This window comes from Oncorhynchus kisutch, linkage group LG21 (assembly GCF_002021735.2).
Source record: "Oncorhynchus kisutch isolate 150728-3 linkage group LG21, Okis_V2, whole genome shotgun sequence".
NCBI lineage: Eukaryota > Metazoa > Chordata > Actinopteri > Salmoniformes > Salmonidae > Oncorhynchus > Oncorhynchus kisutch.
In genome coordinates this window covers 29020339-29038277 of record NC_034194.2, presented here as the reverse complement: position 1 = coordinate 29038277, position 17939 = coordinate 29020339, and the positions used below count along the sequence as shown (strand labels likewise).

Below are 17939 nucleotides of genomic sequence, written 5' to 3'. Positions count from 1 at the left end.
AAGGAGACATTTGTTTTCAGAGAAAACACTGGAATTTCTGCTGACTGAGATGCACTGAAATAAACTTGAGAAACATGTTTTGGTCAGTTGTTTTCTCTGCAATGGTGATTCCCTGGGAGCAATTCATGACATGTCCACATAGAATAGTCTTTCCAGCCTTTAGATCAGTTATAACCCCATGTGAGATTTTCCCTCTGTGTTCTCAGACTTACCTATCAGAACCTAGAAAATCCTAGCACTTCTCTACCATTGGCGGATACGCATTACGCACAGCAAATAAGCCAATCAGAGCCGAGTACGGTGAGCGATTGATTTTTCTGCTATTGGCTAATCGTCCTGAATGCTAAGGAAACGAAAACTAGCACGTGGGTTAGATAATTCAGTAGGCGACCTCCAAAAAATAATTTATTTCAGTACTTTACTGTTATCTTTGGTGATTAAAAACTCATATTATTGGGTAAAAATTAGAATGTACTATTCAGCTTGCTATTAAGCAGGAAGACAAGCTTTCTAATGACGGACAAGGAAGATGATGACTCCCAGCACAGAGCGAATGAGGGTGACTCCGTTGTACTGAAACGGGGAGACATCTAACGTTACAAAGCTGCGGATTCAAAAGAAAAAGTTAGTCGTTACACAACTGTGCTCATGCACAATCACATTATCTATTGGTGTGCATTAGCTAACAATGCTTGACAGTCAGGTCAAATATTTGCCTGTACTACCAACATGCAAGCTATGTGCCCGACCTCACTAATGCTCTTGTAGCTGAATGGAAGCAAGTCCCAGCATCACTGTACCAACATCTAGTGGAAAGCCTTCCCAGAAGAGTGGAGGCTGTTATAGCAGCAACAGGCGGACCAACTCCATATCAATGACCATGATTTTGGAATGAGATGTTTGACAAGCAGGTGTCCACATACACTACATAACCACAAGTATGTCAACATTTTATGTCAATTCTATCGGAACGTACTGTAATGTTGCGTTCGTCTGGAGACACCCGAACAGACTCCATCTTGTGTCTCTATCCTCTCTCCTCCAAGCTATGGGTCAGTGATGCAGATGTACCCAGGAGGAGGCCCTGGGAAGGCGGGGGCAGAGAGCTTTGGCTTCCCCTCCCACTTCCACGATATGCTCCGTGAGCTTCCCATCTGTCATGTCAACGCACTGCTGGCAGGGACAATGGGCACGGAGGCTAAATACATAGACGTGGGTGTGGGGAATATAATCCTTTGACAGACCAACAATGCTATACTGTCTCATTGAATCAATGCTATACTGTCTCATTGAATCAATGCTATACTGTCTCATTGAATCAATGCTATACTGTCTCATTGAATCAATGCTATACTGTCTCATTGAATCAATGCTATACTGTCTCATTGAATCAATGCTATACTGTCTCATCTATTGAATTGATTGATGTATTGTCACCACTCTAGATGCTGGACAGGCCAATGGAGATAAGTCCAACCTGACCCAGAGAAAGCAGAAGGCAATGGGGGCAGCCCAGACACAGAGGACCAGAGCATGGAGACTAGTACCAGTACAGACCCTGCCGAGGACAAGGAGAGGGAGAAACAGAGAGAGATCAGAGTATGACAACACATAGTGAAGCAGCAAGTTGTCTCTGTTATTTGTCACACTTCCTGGTGCTTGTGTGCTCCAAAGATTTCAACGGTGTACAATTGAAGAGCAACTGTGTGTTACATTTCAGGCCCAGGAGAAGATGGAGAAGAGGAAGAAACTGCTGCTGCTGCAGGTGAGTGTTATTCTGTCTCGCTCTCACCTCCCCGCATAATGCCACTAAGTTACAGAGTGAACTCTAAAGCATGAACGTGCTGTCAGTAGACATGTATAAGCAGTAATAAACAGTATAACAGCTGCTTGGCACTAAGATTACATCCCCCTGACACACCAGTTTTGCTCTGTCGGTGTCGTCTTGCACTGTCTGAAATCAGTCAAACATGGCAATGTTAACATCTTCATGTCAACACAAGTAACAAAACAGGTGTGTTTAGCAGTAATCTTGATCCGAAGTGAGATGTCTAGTTAAAGATGATTGATGGTGGGGCTACAGCAGATGTCATCTGATCCTGTGTTTATTGATAGGTTTGTAGAGGGTTGGGGAAACTCATGTTTCCATGTAGTCTACAACCCTAGTATGTCTCTACACATGAGTTCCAATACTTTCAACAGGCCTTCTTCCATCCTCCCTCCTTTGAAGTACTCACTAATCTCACCAAATTGGTTAGGTGAGTTCTACTGTCTAGTTCTACTGTCTAGTTCTACTGTCCAGTTCTACAGTATAATATCTCTGGTTCTTCTCCTCAGGTTGGTGATAGCCAGTCGGTTTAACCCCTGTCCAGTTCTACTGGGCCTCATCAAGTTCCTCGCCCCCTCCTCCTCGACCCTTTGCAGTGTACTCTCAATATAAAGAGGTATGTATCTGAGTGTTCTCTAGTATGCTTCCTAGTGTGCTCTAGTGTGTGTGTTGTGTATTTAATAAGCATATTACTGTTATTATTATTACTGCCATGTTCACCTCTGTCGTGTTCACCCGGTCGTGTTCACCTCTGTCGTGTTCACCCCGGTCGTGTTCACCTCTGTCGTGTTCACCTCTGTCGTGTTCACCTCTGTCGTGTTCACCCCGGTCGTGTTCACCTCTGTCGTGTTCACCCGGTCGTGTTCACCTCTGTCGTGTTCACCCGGTCGTGTTCACCTCTGTCGTGTTCACCTCTGTCGTGTTCACCCGGTCGTGTTCACCTCTGTCGTGTTCACCTCTGTCGTGTTCACCCGGTCGTGTTCACCTCTGTCGTGTTCACCCGGTCGTGTTCACCTCTGTCGTGTTCACCTCTGTCGTGTTCACCCCGGTCGTGTTCACCTCTGTCGTGTTCACCTCTGTCGTGTTCACCTCTGTCGTGTTCACCTCTGTCGTGTTCACCTCTGTCGTATTCACCCGGTCGTGTTCACCTCTGTCGTGTTCACCTCTGTCGTGTTCACCCGGTCGTGTTCACCCCAGTCGTGTTCACCCGGTCGTGTTCACCTCTGTCGTGTTCACCCCGGTCGTGTTCACCTCTGTCGTGTTCACCTCTGTCGTGTTCACCCGGTCGTGTTCACCTCTGTCGTGTTCACCTCTGTCGTGTTCACCTCTGTCGTGTTCACCTCTGTCGTGTTCACCCCGGTCGTGTTCACCTCTGTCGTGTTCACCTCTGTCGTGTTCACCCGGTCGTGTTCACCTCTGTCGTGTTCACCTCTGTCGTGTTCACCTCTGTCGTGTTCACCCGGTCGTGTTCACCTCTGTCGTGTTCACCTCTGTCGTGTTCACCCCGGTCGTGTTCACCTCTGTCGTGTTCACCCCGGTCGTGTTCACCTCTGTCGTGTTCACCCCGGTCGTGTTCACCTCTGTCGTGTTCACCTCTGTCGTGTTCACCTCTGTCGTGTTCACCCCGGTCGTGTTCACCTCTGTCGTGTTCACCCCAGTCGTGTTCACCCGGTCGTGTTCACCTCTGTCGTGTTCACCTCTGTCGTGTTCACCTCTGTCGTGTTCACCTCTGTCGTGTTCACCCGGTCGTGTTCACCTCTGTCGTGTTCACCTCTGTCGTGTTCACCTCTGTCGTGTTCACCTCTGTCGTGTTCACCTCTGTCGTGTTCACCCGGTCGTGTTCACCCCAGTCGTGTTCACCTCTGTCGTGTTCACCTCTGTCGTGTTCACCTCTGTCGTGTTCACCCGGTCGTGTTCACCCCAGTCGTGTTCACCTCTGTCGTGTTCACCCGGTCGTGTTCACCCCGGTCGTGTTCACCTCTGTCGTGTTCACCTCTGTCGTGTTCACCCCGGTCGTGTTCACCTCTGTCGTGTTCACCTCTGTCGTGTTCACCCGGTCGTGTTCACCCCGGTCGTGTTCACCTCTGTCGTGTTCACCTCTGTCGTGTTCACCTCTGTCGTGTTCACCCCGGTCGTGTTCACCTCTGTCGTGTTCACCCGGTCGTGTTCACCTCTGTCGTGTTCACCCGGTCGTGTTCACCTCTGTCGTGTTCACCTCTGTCGTGTTCACCCGGTCGTGTTCACCTCTGTCGTGTTCACCTCTGTCGTGTTCACCCGGTCGTGTTCACCTCTGTCGTGTTCACCCGGTCGTGTTCACCTCTGTCGTGTTCACCTCTGTCGTGTTCACCCCGGTCGTGTTCACCTCTGTCGTGTTCACCTCTGTCGTGTTCACCTCTGTCGTGTTCACCTCTGTCGTGTTCACCTCTGTCGTGTTCACCTCTGTCGTATTCACCCGGTCATGTTCACCTCTGTCGTGTTCACCTCTGTCGTGTTCATCTCTGTCGTGTTCACCCGGTCGTGTTCACCTCTGTCGTGTTCACCTCTGTCGTGTTCACCTCTGTCGTGTTCACCTCTGTCGTGTTCACCTCTGTCGTGTTCACCCGGTCGTGTTCACCTCTGTCGTGTTCACCTCTGTCGTGTTCACCTGGTCGTGTTCACCCCAGTCGTGTTCACCCGGTCGTGTTCACCCGGTCGTGTTCACCTCTGTCGTGTTCACCTCTGTCGTGTTCACCCGGTCGTGTTCACCCCAGTCGTGTTCACCTCTGTCGTGTTCACCTCTGTCGTGTTCACCCGGTCGTGTTCACCCCAGTCGTGTTCACCCGGTCGTGTTCACCTCTGTCGTGTTCACCCCGGTCGTGTTCACCTCTGTCGTGTTCACCTCTGTCGTGTTCACCCGGTCGTGTTCACCTCTGTCGTGTTCACCTCTGTCGTGTTCACCTCTGTCGTGTTCACCTCTGTCGTGTTCACCCCGGTCGTGTTCACCTCTGTCGTGTTCACCTCTGTCGTGTTCACCCGGTCGTGTTCACCTCTGTCGTGTTCACCTCTGTCGTGTTCACCTCTGTCGTGTTCACCCGGTCGTGTTCACCTCTGTCGTGTTCACCCCGGTCGTGTTCACCTCTGTCGTGTTCACCCCGGTCGTGTTCACCTCTGTCGTGTTCACCCCGGTCGTGTTCACCTCTGTCGTGTTCACCTCTGTCGTGTTCACCTCTGTCGTGTTCACCCCGGTCGTGTTCACCTCTGTCGTGTTCACCCCAGTCGTGTTCACCCGGTCGTGTTCACCTCTGTCGTGTTCACCTCTGTCGTGTTCACCTCTGTCGTGTTCACCTCTGTCGTGTTCACCTCTGTCGTGTTCACCCGGTCGTGTTCACCCCAGTCGTGTTCACCTCTGTCGTGTTCACCTCTGTCGTGTTCACCTCTGTCGTGTTCACCCGGTCGTGTTCACCCCAGTCGTGTTCACCCCGGTCGTGTTCACCTCTGTCGTGTTCACCTCTGTCGTGTTCACCTCTGTCGTGTTCACCTCTGTCGTGTTCACCTCTGTCGTGTTCACCCCGGTCGTGTTCACCTCTGTCGTGTTCACCTCTGTCGTGTTCACCTCTGTCGTGTTCACCCCGGTCGTGTTCACCTCTGTCGTGTTCACCTCTGTCGTGTTCACCTCTGTCGTGTTCACCTCTGTTGTGTTCACCCCAGTCGTGTTCACCTCTGTCGTGTTCACCTCTGTCGTGTTCACCTCTGTCGTGTTCACCTCTGTCGTGTTCACCTCTGTCGTGTTCACCTCTGTCGTATTCACCCGGTCGTGTTCACCTCTGTCGTGTTCACCTCTGTCGTGTTCACCTCTGTCGTGTTCACCTCTGTTGTGTTCACCCCAGTCGTGTTCACCTCTGTCGTGTTCACCTCTGTCGTGTTCACCTCTGTCGTGTTCACCTCTGTCGTGTTCACCTCTGTCGTGTTCACCCCGGTCGTGTTCACCTCTGTCGTGTTCACCTCTGTCGTGTTCACCTCTGTCGTGTTCACCTCTGTTGTGTTCACCCCAGTCGTGTTCACCTCTGTCGTGTTCACCTCTGTCGTGTTCACCCCAGTCGTGTTCACCCCAGTCGTGTTCACCTCTGTCGTGTTCACCTCTGTCGTGTTCACCTCTGTCGTGTTCACCTCTGTCGTGTTCACCTCTGTCGTGTTCACCCCAGTCGTGTTCACCTCTGTCGTGTTCACCCCAGTCGTGTTCACCTCTGTCGTGTTCACCTCTGTCGTGTTCACCCCAGTCGTGTTCACCTCTGTCGTGTTCACCTCTGTCGTGTTCACCTCTGTCGTGTTCACCCCAGTCGTGTTCACATCTGTCGTGTTCACCTCTGTCGTGTTCACCTCTGTCGTGTTCACCTCTGTCGTGTTCACCTCTGTCGTGTTCACCCCAGTCGTGTTCACCTCTGTCGTGTTCACCTCTGTCGTGTTCACCTCTGTCGTGTTCACCTCTGTCGTGTTCACCTCTGTCGTGTTCACCTCTGTCGTGTTCACCCCAGTCGTGTTCACCCCAGTCGTGTTCACCCCAGTCGTGTTGTTATTAAACTCTTGTCATTTCCATCTCTGTCTGTCTGTCTCTCTCCCACAGCCTCTGATAGATTGCTGTACAAAGCTCAGGGAACAAGGCGGATTGGTCAGCCTTCCTGGATCAGACATTACCAGGTACAGTTTGATAAGGCTTATACAACTGTCTCTATGGAAGCGTCCATGTTTGTAATATCAGCACGACCTCTGACCTCACTGTCTCTGTGTGTAGGTGTTGCCTAACAGGACGCACCCTGTGCTGCTGATGAGTGGGGGCGGGGCTTACCTCCTCTCCGGGATGACCGTTACTACAGATACGACTAAAGCAAAGACAGGCTCAACTACAGCAGAAGAGCCGGCCACAAAGAGACGTACTCAGAGACCACAGAGAGATGACAATATTGAAGGAGGCCCAGAGTTTGTCTAATTTAAATCATTGATGACGTGATTTACATGTACTTGTGGAGATGGGGATAGAATCACTGAAGTGTGTCTCCCTCCTGCTACCAGTTCTAAACGTTCATGGTTGTTATTCAGCCCTGGAGCTGCTCTCCAAAGCTCTAAGCTCCCAAATGTATCATTTTGTTTGTATTTTATAGTCTTCTAGCAGAAAGTGCCATGATGTAAAGCAGCCATTTGCTATCACAGCCTCCTTACTGTGCTGCATTAGTGGGAATTTCTATAAATACAGTACTGTTAAAATACTATTACTCTTGATAACCAACTGTGTTGAGATACGTGTTCATTTTGGTCCCAGAATAATTCATTTTATTAAATGCAGACTGAACAAACAAACAACCATTCAAAGGTTTGAACAAAACTGTCATGCGTACTTTAAATATATAGATATCCGGACAAATTAGCAAAGCATCTACTTTATCTTTATACTATTATACTTATATATGAACTAAACAGTCTCTTTTGAGAACATCAACATTTCACAGGTTCAAAGGTTAACACGGCAGAATTTGCAGCAAGGCTCATGGATGTTAGTGTTTTTTTGTCCGGAACCCTGACAGGTCAGTCTATCTCTCTCTCTAGTCTTTTGTTACACAAGGTTAGCACACTGAGATAGTATCTTAGCATCCCTGTCTGCATGCCTCTGCATGTCTTATCTATTCACTCCTGTCCTCCTGCATCTTCTCAGATATCTTCTGTAACTCCATGTCCATAGCTGCTATGTTCTCCAGCTCCTTCTCCTGAAAACACAACACACACACACACACACACACACACACACACACACAGAGAGCGTAATTACTGCTAAATACACTGAACAATAATATAAACACAACATGCAAAGTGTTGGTCCCATGTTTCATGAGCTGAAATAAAAGATCCCTGAAATGTTCCATACGCACAAAAAGCGAAGTTCTCAAATTTCCTGCACAAATGTGTTTTCATCCCTGTCAGTGAGCATTTCTCCTTTGCCAAGATAATCCATCCACCTGACAGGTGTGGCATATCAAGAAGCTGATTAAACAGCATGATCACTACACAGGTGCACCTTATGCTGGGGACAATAAAAGGACACTAAAATGTGCAGTTTTGTCACACAACACACTGCCACATATGTCTCAAGTTTTGAGGGAGCGAGCAATTGGCATGCTGACTGCAGGAATGTCCACCAGAGCTGTTGCCAGAGAATTCAATGTTAAATTCTCTACCATAAGCCGTTTGAGAGAATTCGGCAGTAGGTCCAAAAGGCCTCACAACCGTAACCACCTCCAGCCAAGGACCTTCACATCCGGCTTCTTCACCTGTGGGATCGTGTGAGACCAGCTACGTGTACAGCTGATGAAACTGGGTTTGCACAACCAAAGAATTTCTGCACAAACTGTCAGAAATGGTCTCATGGAAGCTCATCTGCGTGCTTGTTGTCCTCACCAGGGTCTTGACCTGACTGCAGTACGGTGTACCGCTGGAGAAGTGTGCTCTTCACAGATGAATCCCGGTTTCAACTTTACCGGGCAGATGGCAAACAGCGGGTATGACGTCGTGTGGAAAATGTTTTCTAATGTCAATGTTGTGAACAGAGTACCCCATGGTGGTGGTGGGGTTATGGTATGGGCAGGCAGGCATAACACTACGGACATGAACATAGAGATACCTTGACGAGATCCTGAGGTCCATTGTCGTGCCATTCATTTGCCGCCATCACCTCATGTTTCAGCATGATAATGCACATCCCCATGTCACAAGGATCTGTACACAATTCCTGGAAGCTGAAAATGTCCCAGTTCTTCCATGGCCTGCATACTCAACAGACATGTCACCCATGGAGCATGTTTGGGATGCTCTGGATCAACCTGTACGACGGCGTGTTCCAGTTCCCGCCAATATCCAGCAACTTCACACAGCCATTGAAGAGGAGTGGGACAACATTCCACGCACCACAATCAACAGTCTGATCAACTCTATGCGAAGGAGATGTGTCGAGCTGCATGAGGCAAATGGTGGTCATACCAGATACTGACTGGTTTTCTGATCCAGGCCTATCTTTTTTTAAGGTCTCTGACCAACAGATGCATATCTGTATTCCCAGTCATTGAAATCCATAGATTAGGGACACATTTATTTATTTCAATTGACTGATTCCGTTATATGAATTGTAACTCAGTAAAATCTTTGAAATTGTTAGATGTTGCATTTCTATTTTTGTTCAGTGTAGCTTAATGTTGGCCTCCATCCAAGGAAGAAAGAACATATAGACATTTATTCCGTAAAAGTGCAAGCCTTTCAATTAAACCCCTTGCTCCTGGAATCTGACTCTCCCCTTAATTAGCCACTGCTTTCCCTGAATCTTAATACAGTCAATAGTGTAGATATTCCCAATACCGGAGTCCCATTGTAGGGGATGCTGCTGCAGTGTAGTCTGAAGACTGTCAGGATGAAAAATAATACCCTAGAGTCATCCATTCTCCCCCCTCCCCATTGTATTTCCTCGCTCCAGAGCAGGTGGTGTGATAGAGAGTTTATACCCGGGCCGACCACTATCGGCTCTAATAGGGGTGGGTTGTGAGGGGATGCAATAACTTAGGTTTTGGTGCAATCGCTGCTGCAGCCATGAAAACCATGCGAGGGAGAGCCTTTTTCTCTGCAGCTAGATGCACATTTTCTAAACGTGTGGTTGTATTGCTTTCAGATGAATCCCACAGTGCAGAGGACACCATTTCTTTCAGGGACACACATCTCTTGTTTAGCCTACTATCATCACAGTGAAGACTGTCAGTGCCAAAGAACAATGTTGCAGAATAATATATTCATTACATTATTAATTTGCTTAGTGAGCCACCACCACTATCTAGGAAGACATGCCTGGAGTCAAAGGCCTTTTCTCTGTAGGCATTTGTACCTGCGCTCATTCACACACAGGCTGTTTCCATTCCAGAATATCAAGGCTCATTTTGAGTTGTGAAGCCTCAACCCGAGCCAGGTCTCCTAGAGATAAACATATGGCTTCTGCATGGTTATGTAACCAGGGTAGAGTCTCTTCCCACAGCAGACTACAGAGAGGTTAGAGTCTCTTCCCATAGCAGACTACAGAGAGGTTAGAGTCTCTTCCCACAGCAGACTACAGAGAGGTTAGAGTCTCTTCCTATAACAGACTACAGAGAGGTTAGAGTCTCTTCCCATAGCAGACTACAGAGAGGTTAGAGTCTCTTCCTATAACAGACTACAGAGAGGTTAGAGTCTCTTCCCATAGCAGACTACAGAGAGGTTAGAGTCTCTTCCCACAGCAGACTACAGAGAGGTTAGAGTCTCTTCCCATAGCAGACTACAGAGAGGTTAGAGTCTCTTCCCATAGCAGACTACAGAGAGGTTAGAGTCTCTTCCCATAGCAGACTACAGAGAGGTTAGAGTCTCTTCCTATAACAGACTACAGAGAGGTTAGAGTCTCTTCCCACAGCAGACTACAGAGAGGTTAGAGTCAGTGTGTCAAATCGGAGGGTCTGCTGTCCGGACCTCTGCCAGTCTCTATGGGGGTGCCACTGGGTTCAATTCTTGGACCGACTCTCTTCTCTGTATACATCAATGAGGTCGCTCTTGCTGCTGGTGAGTCCCTGATCCACCTCTACGCAGACGACACCATTCTGTATACTTCCGGCCCTTCTTTGGACACTGTATTAACAACCCTCCAGGCAAGCTTCAATGCCATACAACTCTCCTTCCGTGGCCTCCAATTGCTCTTAAATACAAGTAAAACTAAATGCATGCTCTTCAACCGATCGCTACCTGCACCTACCCGCCTGTCCAACATCACTACTCTGGACGGCTCTGACTTAGAATACGTGGACAACTACAAATACTTAGGTGTCTGGTTAGACTGTAAACTCTCCTTCCAGACCCATATCAAACATCTCCAATCCAAAGTTAAATCTAGAATTGGCTTCCTATTTCGCAACAAAGCATCCTTCACTCATGCTGCCAAACATACCCTTGTAAAACTGACCATCCTACCAATCCTCGACTTTGGCGATGTCATTTACAAAATAGCCTCCAATACCCTACTCAACAAATTGGATGCAGTCTATCACAGTGCAATCCGTTTTATCACCAAAGCCCCATATACTACCCACCATTGCGACCTGTACGCTCTCGTTGGCTGGCCCTCGCTTCATACTCGTCGCCAAACCCACTGGCTCCATGTCATCTACAAGACCCTGCTAGGTAAAGTCCCCCCTTATCTCAGCTCGCTGGTCACCATAGCATCTCCCACCTGTAGCACACGCTCCAGCAGGTATATCTCTCTAGTCACCCCCAAAACCAATTCTTTCTTTGGCCGCCTCTCCTTCCAGTTCTCTGCTGCCAATGACTGGAACGAACTACAAAAATCTCTGAAACTGGAAACACTTATCTCCCTCACTAGCTTTAAGCACCAACTGTCAGAGCAGCTCACAGATTACTGCACCTGTACATAGCCCACCTATAATTTTGCCCAAACAACTACCTCTTTCCCAACTGTATTTAATTTTAATTTATTTATTTATTTTGCTCCTTTGCACCCCATTATTTTTATTTCTACTTTGCACATTCTTCCATTGCAAAACTACCATTCCAGTATTTTACTTGCTATATTGTATTTACTTTGCCATCATGGCCTTTTTTGCCTTTACCTCCCTTCTCACCTCATTTGCTCACATTGTATATAGACTTGTTTATACTGCATTATTGACTGTATGTTTGTTTTTACTCCATGTGTAACTCTGTGTCGTTTTATCTGTCGAACTGCTTTGCTTTATGTTGGCCAGGTCGCAATTGTAAATGAGAACTTGTTCTCAACTTGCCTACCTGGTTAAATAAAGGTAAAATAAAAAAATAGAGTCTCTTCCCATAGCAGACTACAGAGAGGGCAACATCCAATATTGGACTGGTTCATAATTTTCATAACGTGAAAAAGGTTTTCTTACTTCAATATAAAGCAGGATTGTGGTGTCTAAGAGCATGAAACATCCAAAACCTTCTGATATGTCATCTTTCAAGATATATTTTCTGAGAAGTTGAAGAGGAGGCTTATGAAAAGGTAATTCACCATTGAATTGTTCTGTGTCATGTTTCATAAAGGTTATTTGTGATGTTCAAATGTTACCTCCTCTGGGGTTAGAGATACGCTCCTCTTCTTTTCCTCGTCTGCCAGCTCTGATTGGCTGGCCAGCTGGTGATTCTTATAGGACAGCAACTTCGCCAGTTCCTCCATCTTAGCCAATCAAATCACATCACACTTTAGTGTATTAAAACATTTCTGTACAATTAAAAATCAAATTGGAAACAATTGATAAGCATAATGATATATTAATATAGATCCCACTTTAAATGACGTGCAGCTTATAAAGGCTTCATAAAGCCTTCATGAACACTACATACATGTGCCACAAATCACTCATCTATAACTGTATGTCATGCTCTATAAAGGGTTCATTAAATGTGGCATAACTGTGTGACATAACCACCTATGTCAAATATGACATAAACCTGTGCTTTACAAAAGGTGCCATAAGCATTGCTTACTAAAGGCTTTATAAATCATATTAAATTGAGGCTTCACAAAGCATTTATAACCATCTCGGTAGAGTATTGCAATGCCAGGATAGTGGGTTCGATTCCCGGGACCACCCATACATAAAAATGTATGACTAAGTTGCTTTGGATAAAAGCTTAAATGTTCTATTACTCTAAAACAATTGTAGGACCTATTTCCCTAATGAAGGTTTATGTGTTGGTCCACTAGACCTCCGTGGACAGAGAGTCTTGGAAGGAGATTAGGTGTAACGTGACTAACATGACTTCATCAAGCACAACATGTCACCCTTTATAAAGCAAATGTTAATGTCACATTTGACATGGTGGGTTATGTCACATTTGACATAGTGGGTTATGTCACATTTGACATAGTGGGTTATGTCACATTTGACATAGTGGGTTATGTCACATTTGACATAGTGGGTTATGTCACATTTGACATAGTGGGTTATGTCACATTTGACATGGTGGGTTATGTCACATTTGACATAGTGGGTTATGTCACATTTGACATTGGTGATTATGTTACACAGTTATGCCACATGTATTAACCCTTTATAAAGCATGACATACAGTTATAGATGCTGTGTGACACATTTCCGTAGCGCTTATAAAGGCATTGTGAAGGCTTTATGGAGCCTTTTATGGACTGAACATCATTTAAAGTGGAACCTTAATATATAAAGTAAAGAATAATAAAAGTGATTGAAAAAAATAATTAAAATAGCTCAAACTATACAAACTAATACAGGAGCAGTCCAGTCTAAAAATGTAGGTTGTACATAGAAACCTTATGCAATGGTGTGTGTGGGTCTATGCTTCTCTTCCACCAGGCGGGGTGGTAGTATCCTCTGTAAGCCCAGGGAGAACGTTTCTCATACACCTCGCCCTCCCCCAGGAGACGACTCTTCTCTGCCAGGTACCTGTCACACAAACACCAGCTCAACCTATATACTCAGTGTTTCCCGGACACAGATTAAGCCTAGTCCTTGGTCTCAAAAGCATCTGTCTAAAATGTCCTTTGGTAAAAATTGTTATGGTTGAAGATTTATAGCCTGGAAAAAATATGAATATGTAGATACACACCTCAGAGCCTCCAGCCTATCCCTCTGTCGCTCGTCCTCCTCGACATCTCCATGCCTCTTCTCCTCCTCGTGTTCGTCCGAATCGCCCCTTCGTTCCTCGTCTTCCTCCTCTGAGGAATCCCCATTGCGTTTGTGATGCTTCTTGTGGTGGTACCTGTGAGTTGGTTTCCAAATCATCTTTTCACTCTCATCCTCATCTCTCATCATATCCTCATCTCTCTTCTCCTTTCCATCACCCAGACTCCAGGACTCTTGGCTGCGTTCTTCATCTGGCTCCTCTCTCCCTTCTTCTGAAAGCTCCTCATCACGTTTGTGGTGTTTTTTGTGGTGGTATCTGTGTGTGGGCTTCCAGATTCTCTTCTCTCTATCCTCTTCCTCCTCTTCCTCTGACTCTTCTGATCTCTTCTCCTCTGATTCCTCGTCCGATGAGTCAGCACCTCGTTTGTGGTGTTTCTTGTGGTGATATCTGTGTGTGGGTTTCCAAATTCTCTTATCTTTCTCCTCCTCCTCTTCCTCTGAAGGATCTTCACTGCGTTTGTGGTGCTTCTTGTGGTGGTACCGATGGGTGGGTTTCCAGATCCTCTTCTTTCTTTCCTCATCATCCTCCTCTCTCTTTTCTTTCTCATCGCCCAGACTCCAGGACTCTTGACTGCGCTCTTCGTCTTCTTCATCTCGTTTGTGGTGTTTCTTTGGGATGTACCGATAGGTAGGCCTATATCTCTTCTCCTTCTCATCGCCCAGGCTCCAGGATTCCTGACTACGTTCCTCTTCTGGCTCTTCTCTCTCTTCCTCTAAACCCTCTTCGTCTCGTTTGTGGTGTTTCTTTGGGGTGTGCCGATAGGTAGGCCTATATCTCTTCTCCTTCTCATCGCCCAGGCTCCAGGATTCCTGACTACGTTCCTCTTCTGGCTCTTCTCTCTCTTCCTCTAAACCCTCTTCGTCTCGTTTGTGGTGTTTCTTTGGGGTGTACCGATAGGTAGGCCTATATCTCTTCTCCTTCTCATCGCCCAGGCTCCAGGATTCCTGACTACGTTCCTCTTCTGGCTCTTCTCTCTCTTCTTCTAAACCCTCTTCGTCTCGTTTGTGGTGTTTCTTTGGGGTGTACCGATAGGTAGGCCTATATCTCTTCTCCTTCTCATCGCCCAGGCTCCAGGATTCCTGACTACGTTCCTCTTCTGGCTCTTCTCTCTCTTCCTCTAAACCCTCTTCGTCTCGTTTGTGGTGTTTCTTTGGGGTGTACCGATAGGTAGGCCTATATCTCTTCTCCTTCTCATCGCCCAGGCTCCAGGATTCCTGACTACGTTCCTCTTCTGGCTCTTCTCTCTCTTCCTCTAAACCCTCTTCGTCTCGTTTGTGGTGTTTCTTTGGGGTGTACCGATAGGTAGGCCTATATCTCTTCTCCTTCTTATCGCCCAGGCTCCAGGATTCCTGACTACGTTCCTCTTCTGGCTCTTCTCTCTCTTCCTCTAAACCCTCTTCGTCTCGTTTGTGGTGTTTCTTTGGGGTGTACCGATAGGTAGGCCTATATCTCTTCTCCTTCTCATCGCCCAGGCTCCAGGATTCCTGACTACGTTCTTCGTCTGGCTCTTCTCTCACTTCTTCAGAAACCTCCTCATCACGTTTGTGATTGGGTTTCTTATGATGATACCTGTGCGTTGGTTTCCAAATCCTTTTCTCCTTCTCGTAGTTGAGGTCCCATGACTCCTGGCTGCGATCTTCGTCCTCCGGTGTCTCCCTCTTCTCCTCCACAGACTTCAGGAGGGCCTCGATGTCTTTCACGTCGGCCCCTGGTGCCTCAGGCTTAGGTTCATGTTCTTTGCCCTCCTCTTCATTAGTCAGCAGCTCATCGCTTGTCTTCTCCACAGGAGCAGCATGTTGGGCACCTGTAGAGGGGGTGGACAATATCCACAGTGTTTACTACTTTATCCTTGTCTCATATTGTCCAACTCAAGCCCAACTCTGCAAGTTCCCCCTCGATTCAAACATTACAGAGACAGAAGAGCTACTCGGAGGCAATGGCACTTTTTTCCAGCACTGCATTGACACCTGATTCAACTAATCAGCTACTCATAGACCCTTGATTAGTTCATTTTGGGGACCATTGTAAAATGGCTCTCAACAATATATGGGGAAAGCATTATCTGTCTCCCATAGTAGCATATTTAAATTCAGCTAAGTAGAATTTCCATCAATAAAGAAGCAAATGCTAATTTAGGTGTCTCTACTCATCTCCTCAGTTGGTTGCCAGGTTGTAGCTCTATAGCTCTGGTCTCTGTGTCAGCCGAAGCCCCACTAGGTCCTATGACCTACAGCAGTAACCCTGTGTAATGTTACTGTCAAGCAAAAGGGTCCACTCCCGTCAAAATATGTCCACACAGGAATACAGCATTAAGCAGACCGATAAGCAGATCACCTGCCTTCCAGCCTTCAGGACAATGACTCCCATTGTTAGGGCGGAGACAAGACCATCTCCTCATTATATACAGTACTGGTATCTCTGGTTGTACTCATTCTTTCACCATCTCTTCCTCCAGTCTGCATCTCAATAGTCTAAAGTGGCTTTATCTGCTCGTCTCCTTTCCTTCATTTCCATTGACATTACAGAGAAAGACAGGCAAAAGTGATTTATTGGTAGCATCATGGCAGACCAACATTTTACATTTTATTCATTTAGCAGATGCTCTTATGCAAGCAACTTACAATTAGTACATTCATCTTAAAATAGCTAGTTGGGACAACCACATTTTTCCTTGAAAGAATAGCTATCAGCAAAGTCAGTGCTGGTGGAGGGGCGGGGGATGGGTGAGTCAAGTGCACGTGTTAGTTTATGAAAGGCAAGTGCAAGGTTCATTAACTCCAGTCTTGTAAACAAACACTGACATCATATTGCTTTCACCGTTTATGAAATGATATAATGCTATCTTTTCAAAATCCTTCCTATCTGCTGCCTTTGAAATACAACAATTAGTCATGTAAAAACGACTTGCCTGCTTTGAGAATATCTTTACATTCCTGATCCAGAGGGTGAGAGTCAGGTTTGGTCAACGCCTTGGACAGGACCTCAACCAAGCACCGTGTTACCTGGAAAACAGTAACAAGCAACCTGTCACGACTCTCTCATTAAAGCATACAGTGCACTTTCCCTCATATAATAATGCTATTTATTTTTAATCTGAGTTATCCAACATGAGACGAAAAACATTTCGCGTACCACATCCTCTCGCTCTCGTTCTTCTCCAACGGGAAGTGATAGATTTTCTGTAAATTCGTGAGAAAATGGGTCAGAATATGGTTCTGTGTTGAAAAAAACTTCTCCATAACTATATGATATTACATTCCATTTAGTTTTGCAAAATAAATATGTGATATAGATGAGCAATTATAAAAACATTTCTCAAGAAGATTAACAGAGAAAATGCTCCATACAATGCATGACTGACTACTGCATGCAACTCTCTCAAGCAGTGGCGCTCTCCGTGGTGCTGAAACGCGCTAGAGTACACGCAACACCCTACAGTACACGCACAACGAAACACATTGAATTTACCAATAGCTTACCTGCAAAGAAATACGCAACCACAGCAAAAACAAACACAAGTTTCATCATGGAAGACTTAGATTTTCTCCCTGTAGAAATGACCTAAGAAAGAGCTGATAAATAGAGCACAAAGTCTAACCACATCACCGCCAAGCCAGCTCCCGTTCTCCATCCGTGTGTGTAGGGGCGGTTGTGTGGGTTCTGCTGCGGTAGCTGGACTCTTGTAGTCTGAGAAGTAGAGGGAGGCACACCATATATCAGGACTGAACTGGAAGAGGTGTAGGAGGGATGTGGACGTCACCTGCGTCATTATTAGATTAGATCGCAGTCAAAAAGGCAATAGCCTACAGCAAGACGTCAACGGTCGTTTTAATAAAGTTGTTTGAGGAACGCAACAACTGGCACCCCGATTCTAAGCTGTGTCGGTGGATTTACAACAGGCTAGTGGTCAGCAACACAGAATTGGGTGCAAAACAAGAAGTTTAATTTCATTAAAGAAAGGTTAAGGCCACGAAATAAAGAAACCATTTCATCTCTCCAGAACATTTCAAAGTGTCATGTAAGTAGCTATCAGCAAAGTTAGTATTGCTTTCACAGCTGGGGAAGCCACAATACAATAAATAAATATATGTTCAATATGACTATCATTTCACAATCCTTATTCCATGTGTGCAACGCTGTCATCAAGGGAAAGAGTGGCTACTTTGAAGAATCACATATAAAATATATTTACATTTGTTTAACATGTTTTTGGTTACTACATGATTCCATATGTGTTATTTCATAGTTTTGATGTCCTCACTATTATTCTACAATGTAGAAAATAGTCCAAATAAAGAAAAACCCTGGGATGAGTAGGTGTGTCAACCTTTGACTGGTACTGTATGTCTTATACATTTCAGAGACACCATGTTCAGTATATAGCCAACCA

The 17939-nt window shown here is 46.2% G+C and overlaps 1 protein-coding gene and 1 long non-coding RNA gene across 2 annotated transcripts; one reads left to right on the top strand and one right to left on the bottom strand.

Moving 5' to 3' along the window:
• Positions 1-336: 336 nt before the first annotated feature.
• On the top strand, positions 337-7158 carry LOC116356224 (uncharacterized). Its single transcript, XR_004204708.1, has 4 exons — positions 337-1765; positions 2338-2444; positions 6429-6502; positions 6597-7158. It is a non-coding gene; the product is annotated as an uncharacterized LOC116356224 (long non-coding RNA).
• Positions 7106-17282, bottom strand: LOC109866237 (trichohyalin). Its single transcript, XM_031800802.1, has 7 exons — positions 17029-17282; positions 16682-16728; positions 16458-16551; positions 13472-15353; positions 13176-13308; positions 11955-12062; positions 7106-7563 (listed from the first exon to the last, which is right to left on the bottom strand). The coding sequence occupies exons 1-7, from the start codon at positions 17075-17077 to the stop codon at positions 7480-7482; spliced, it is 2397 nt and encodes a 798-aa protein (XP_031656662.1). The 5' UTR covers positions 17078-17282; the 3' UTR covers positions 7106-7479.
• Positions 17283-17939: the final 657 nt, after the last annotated feature.

Coding starts and splice junctions, on each gene's coding strand:
- LOC109866237 (XM_031800802.1), bottom strand. CDS start 17,077: ATGATGAAACTTGTGTTTGTTTTTGCTGTGGTTGCGTATTTCTTTGCA. Junction 16,729..17,028: donor GGTTGCGTATTTCTTTGCAG/GTAAGCTATTGG, acceptor ACGAATTTACAG/AAAATCTATCACTTCCCGTT. Junction 12,063..13,175: donor CACACACACCATTGCATAAG/GTTTCTATGTAC, acceptor TGATTGGCTAAG/ATGGAGGAACTGGCGAAGTT.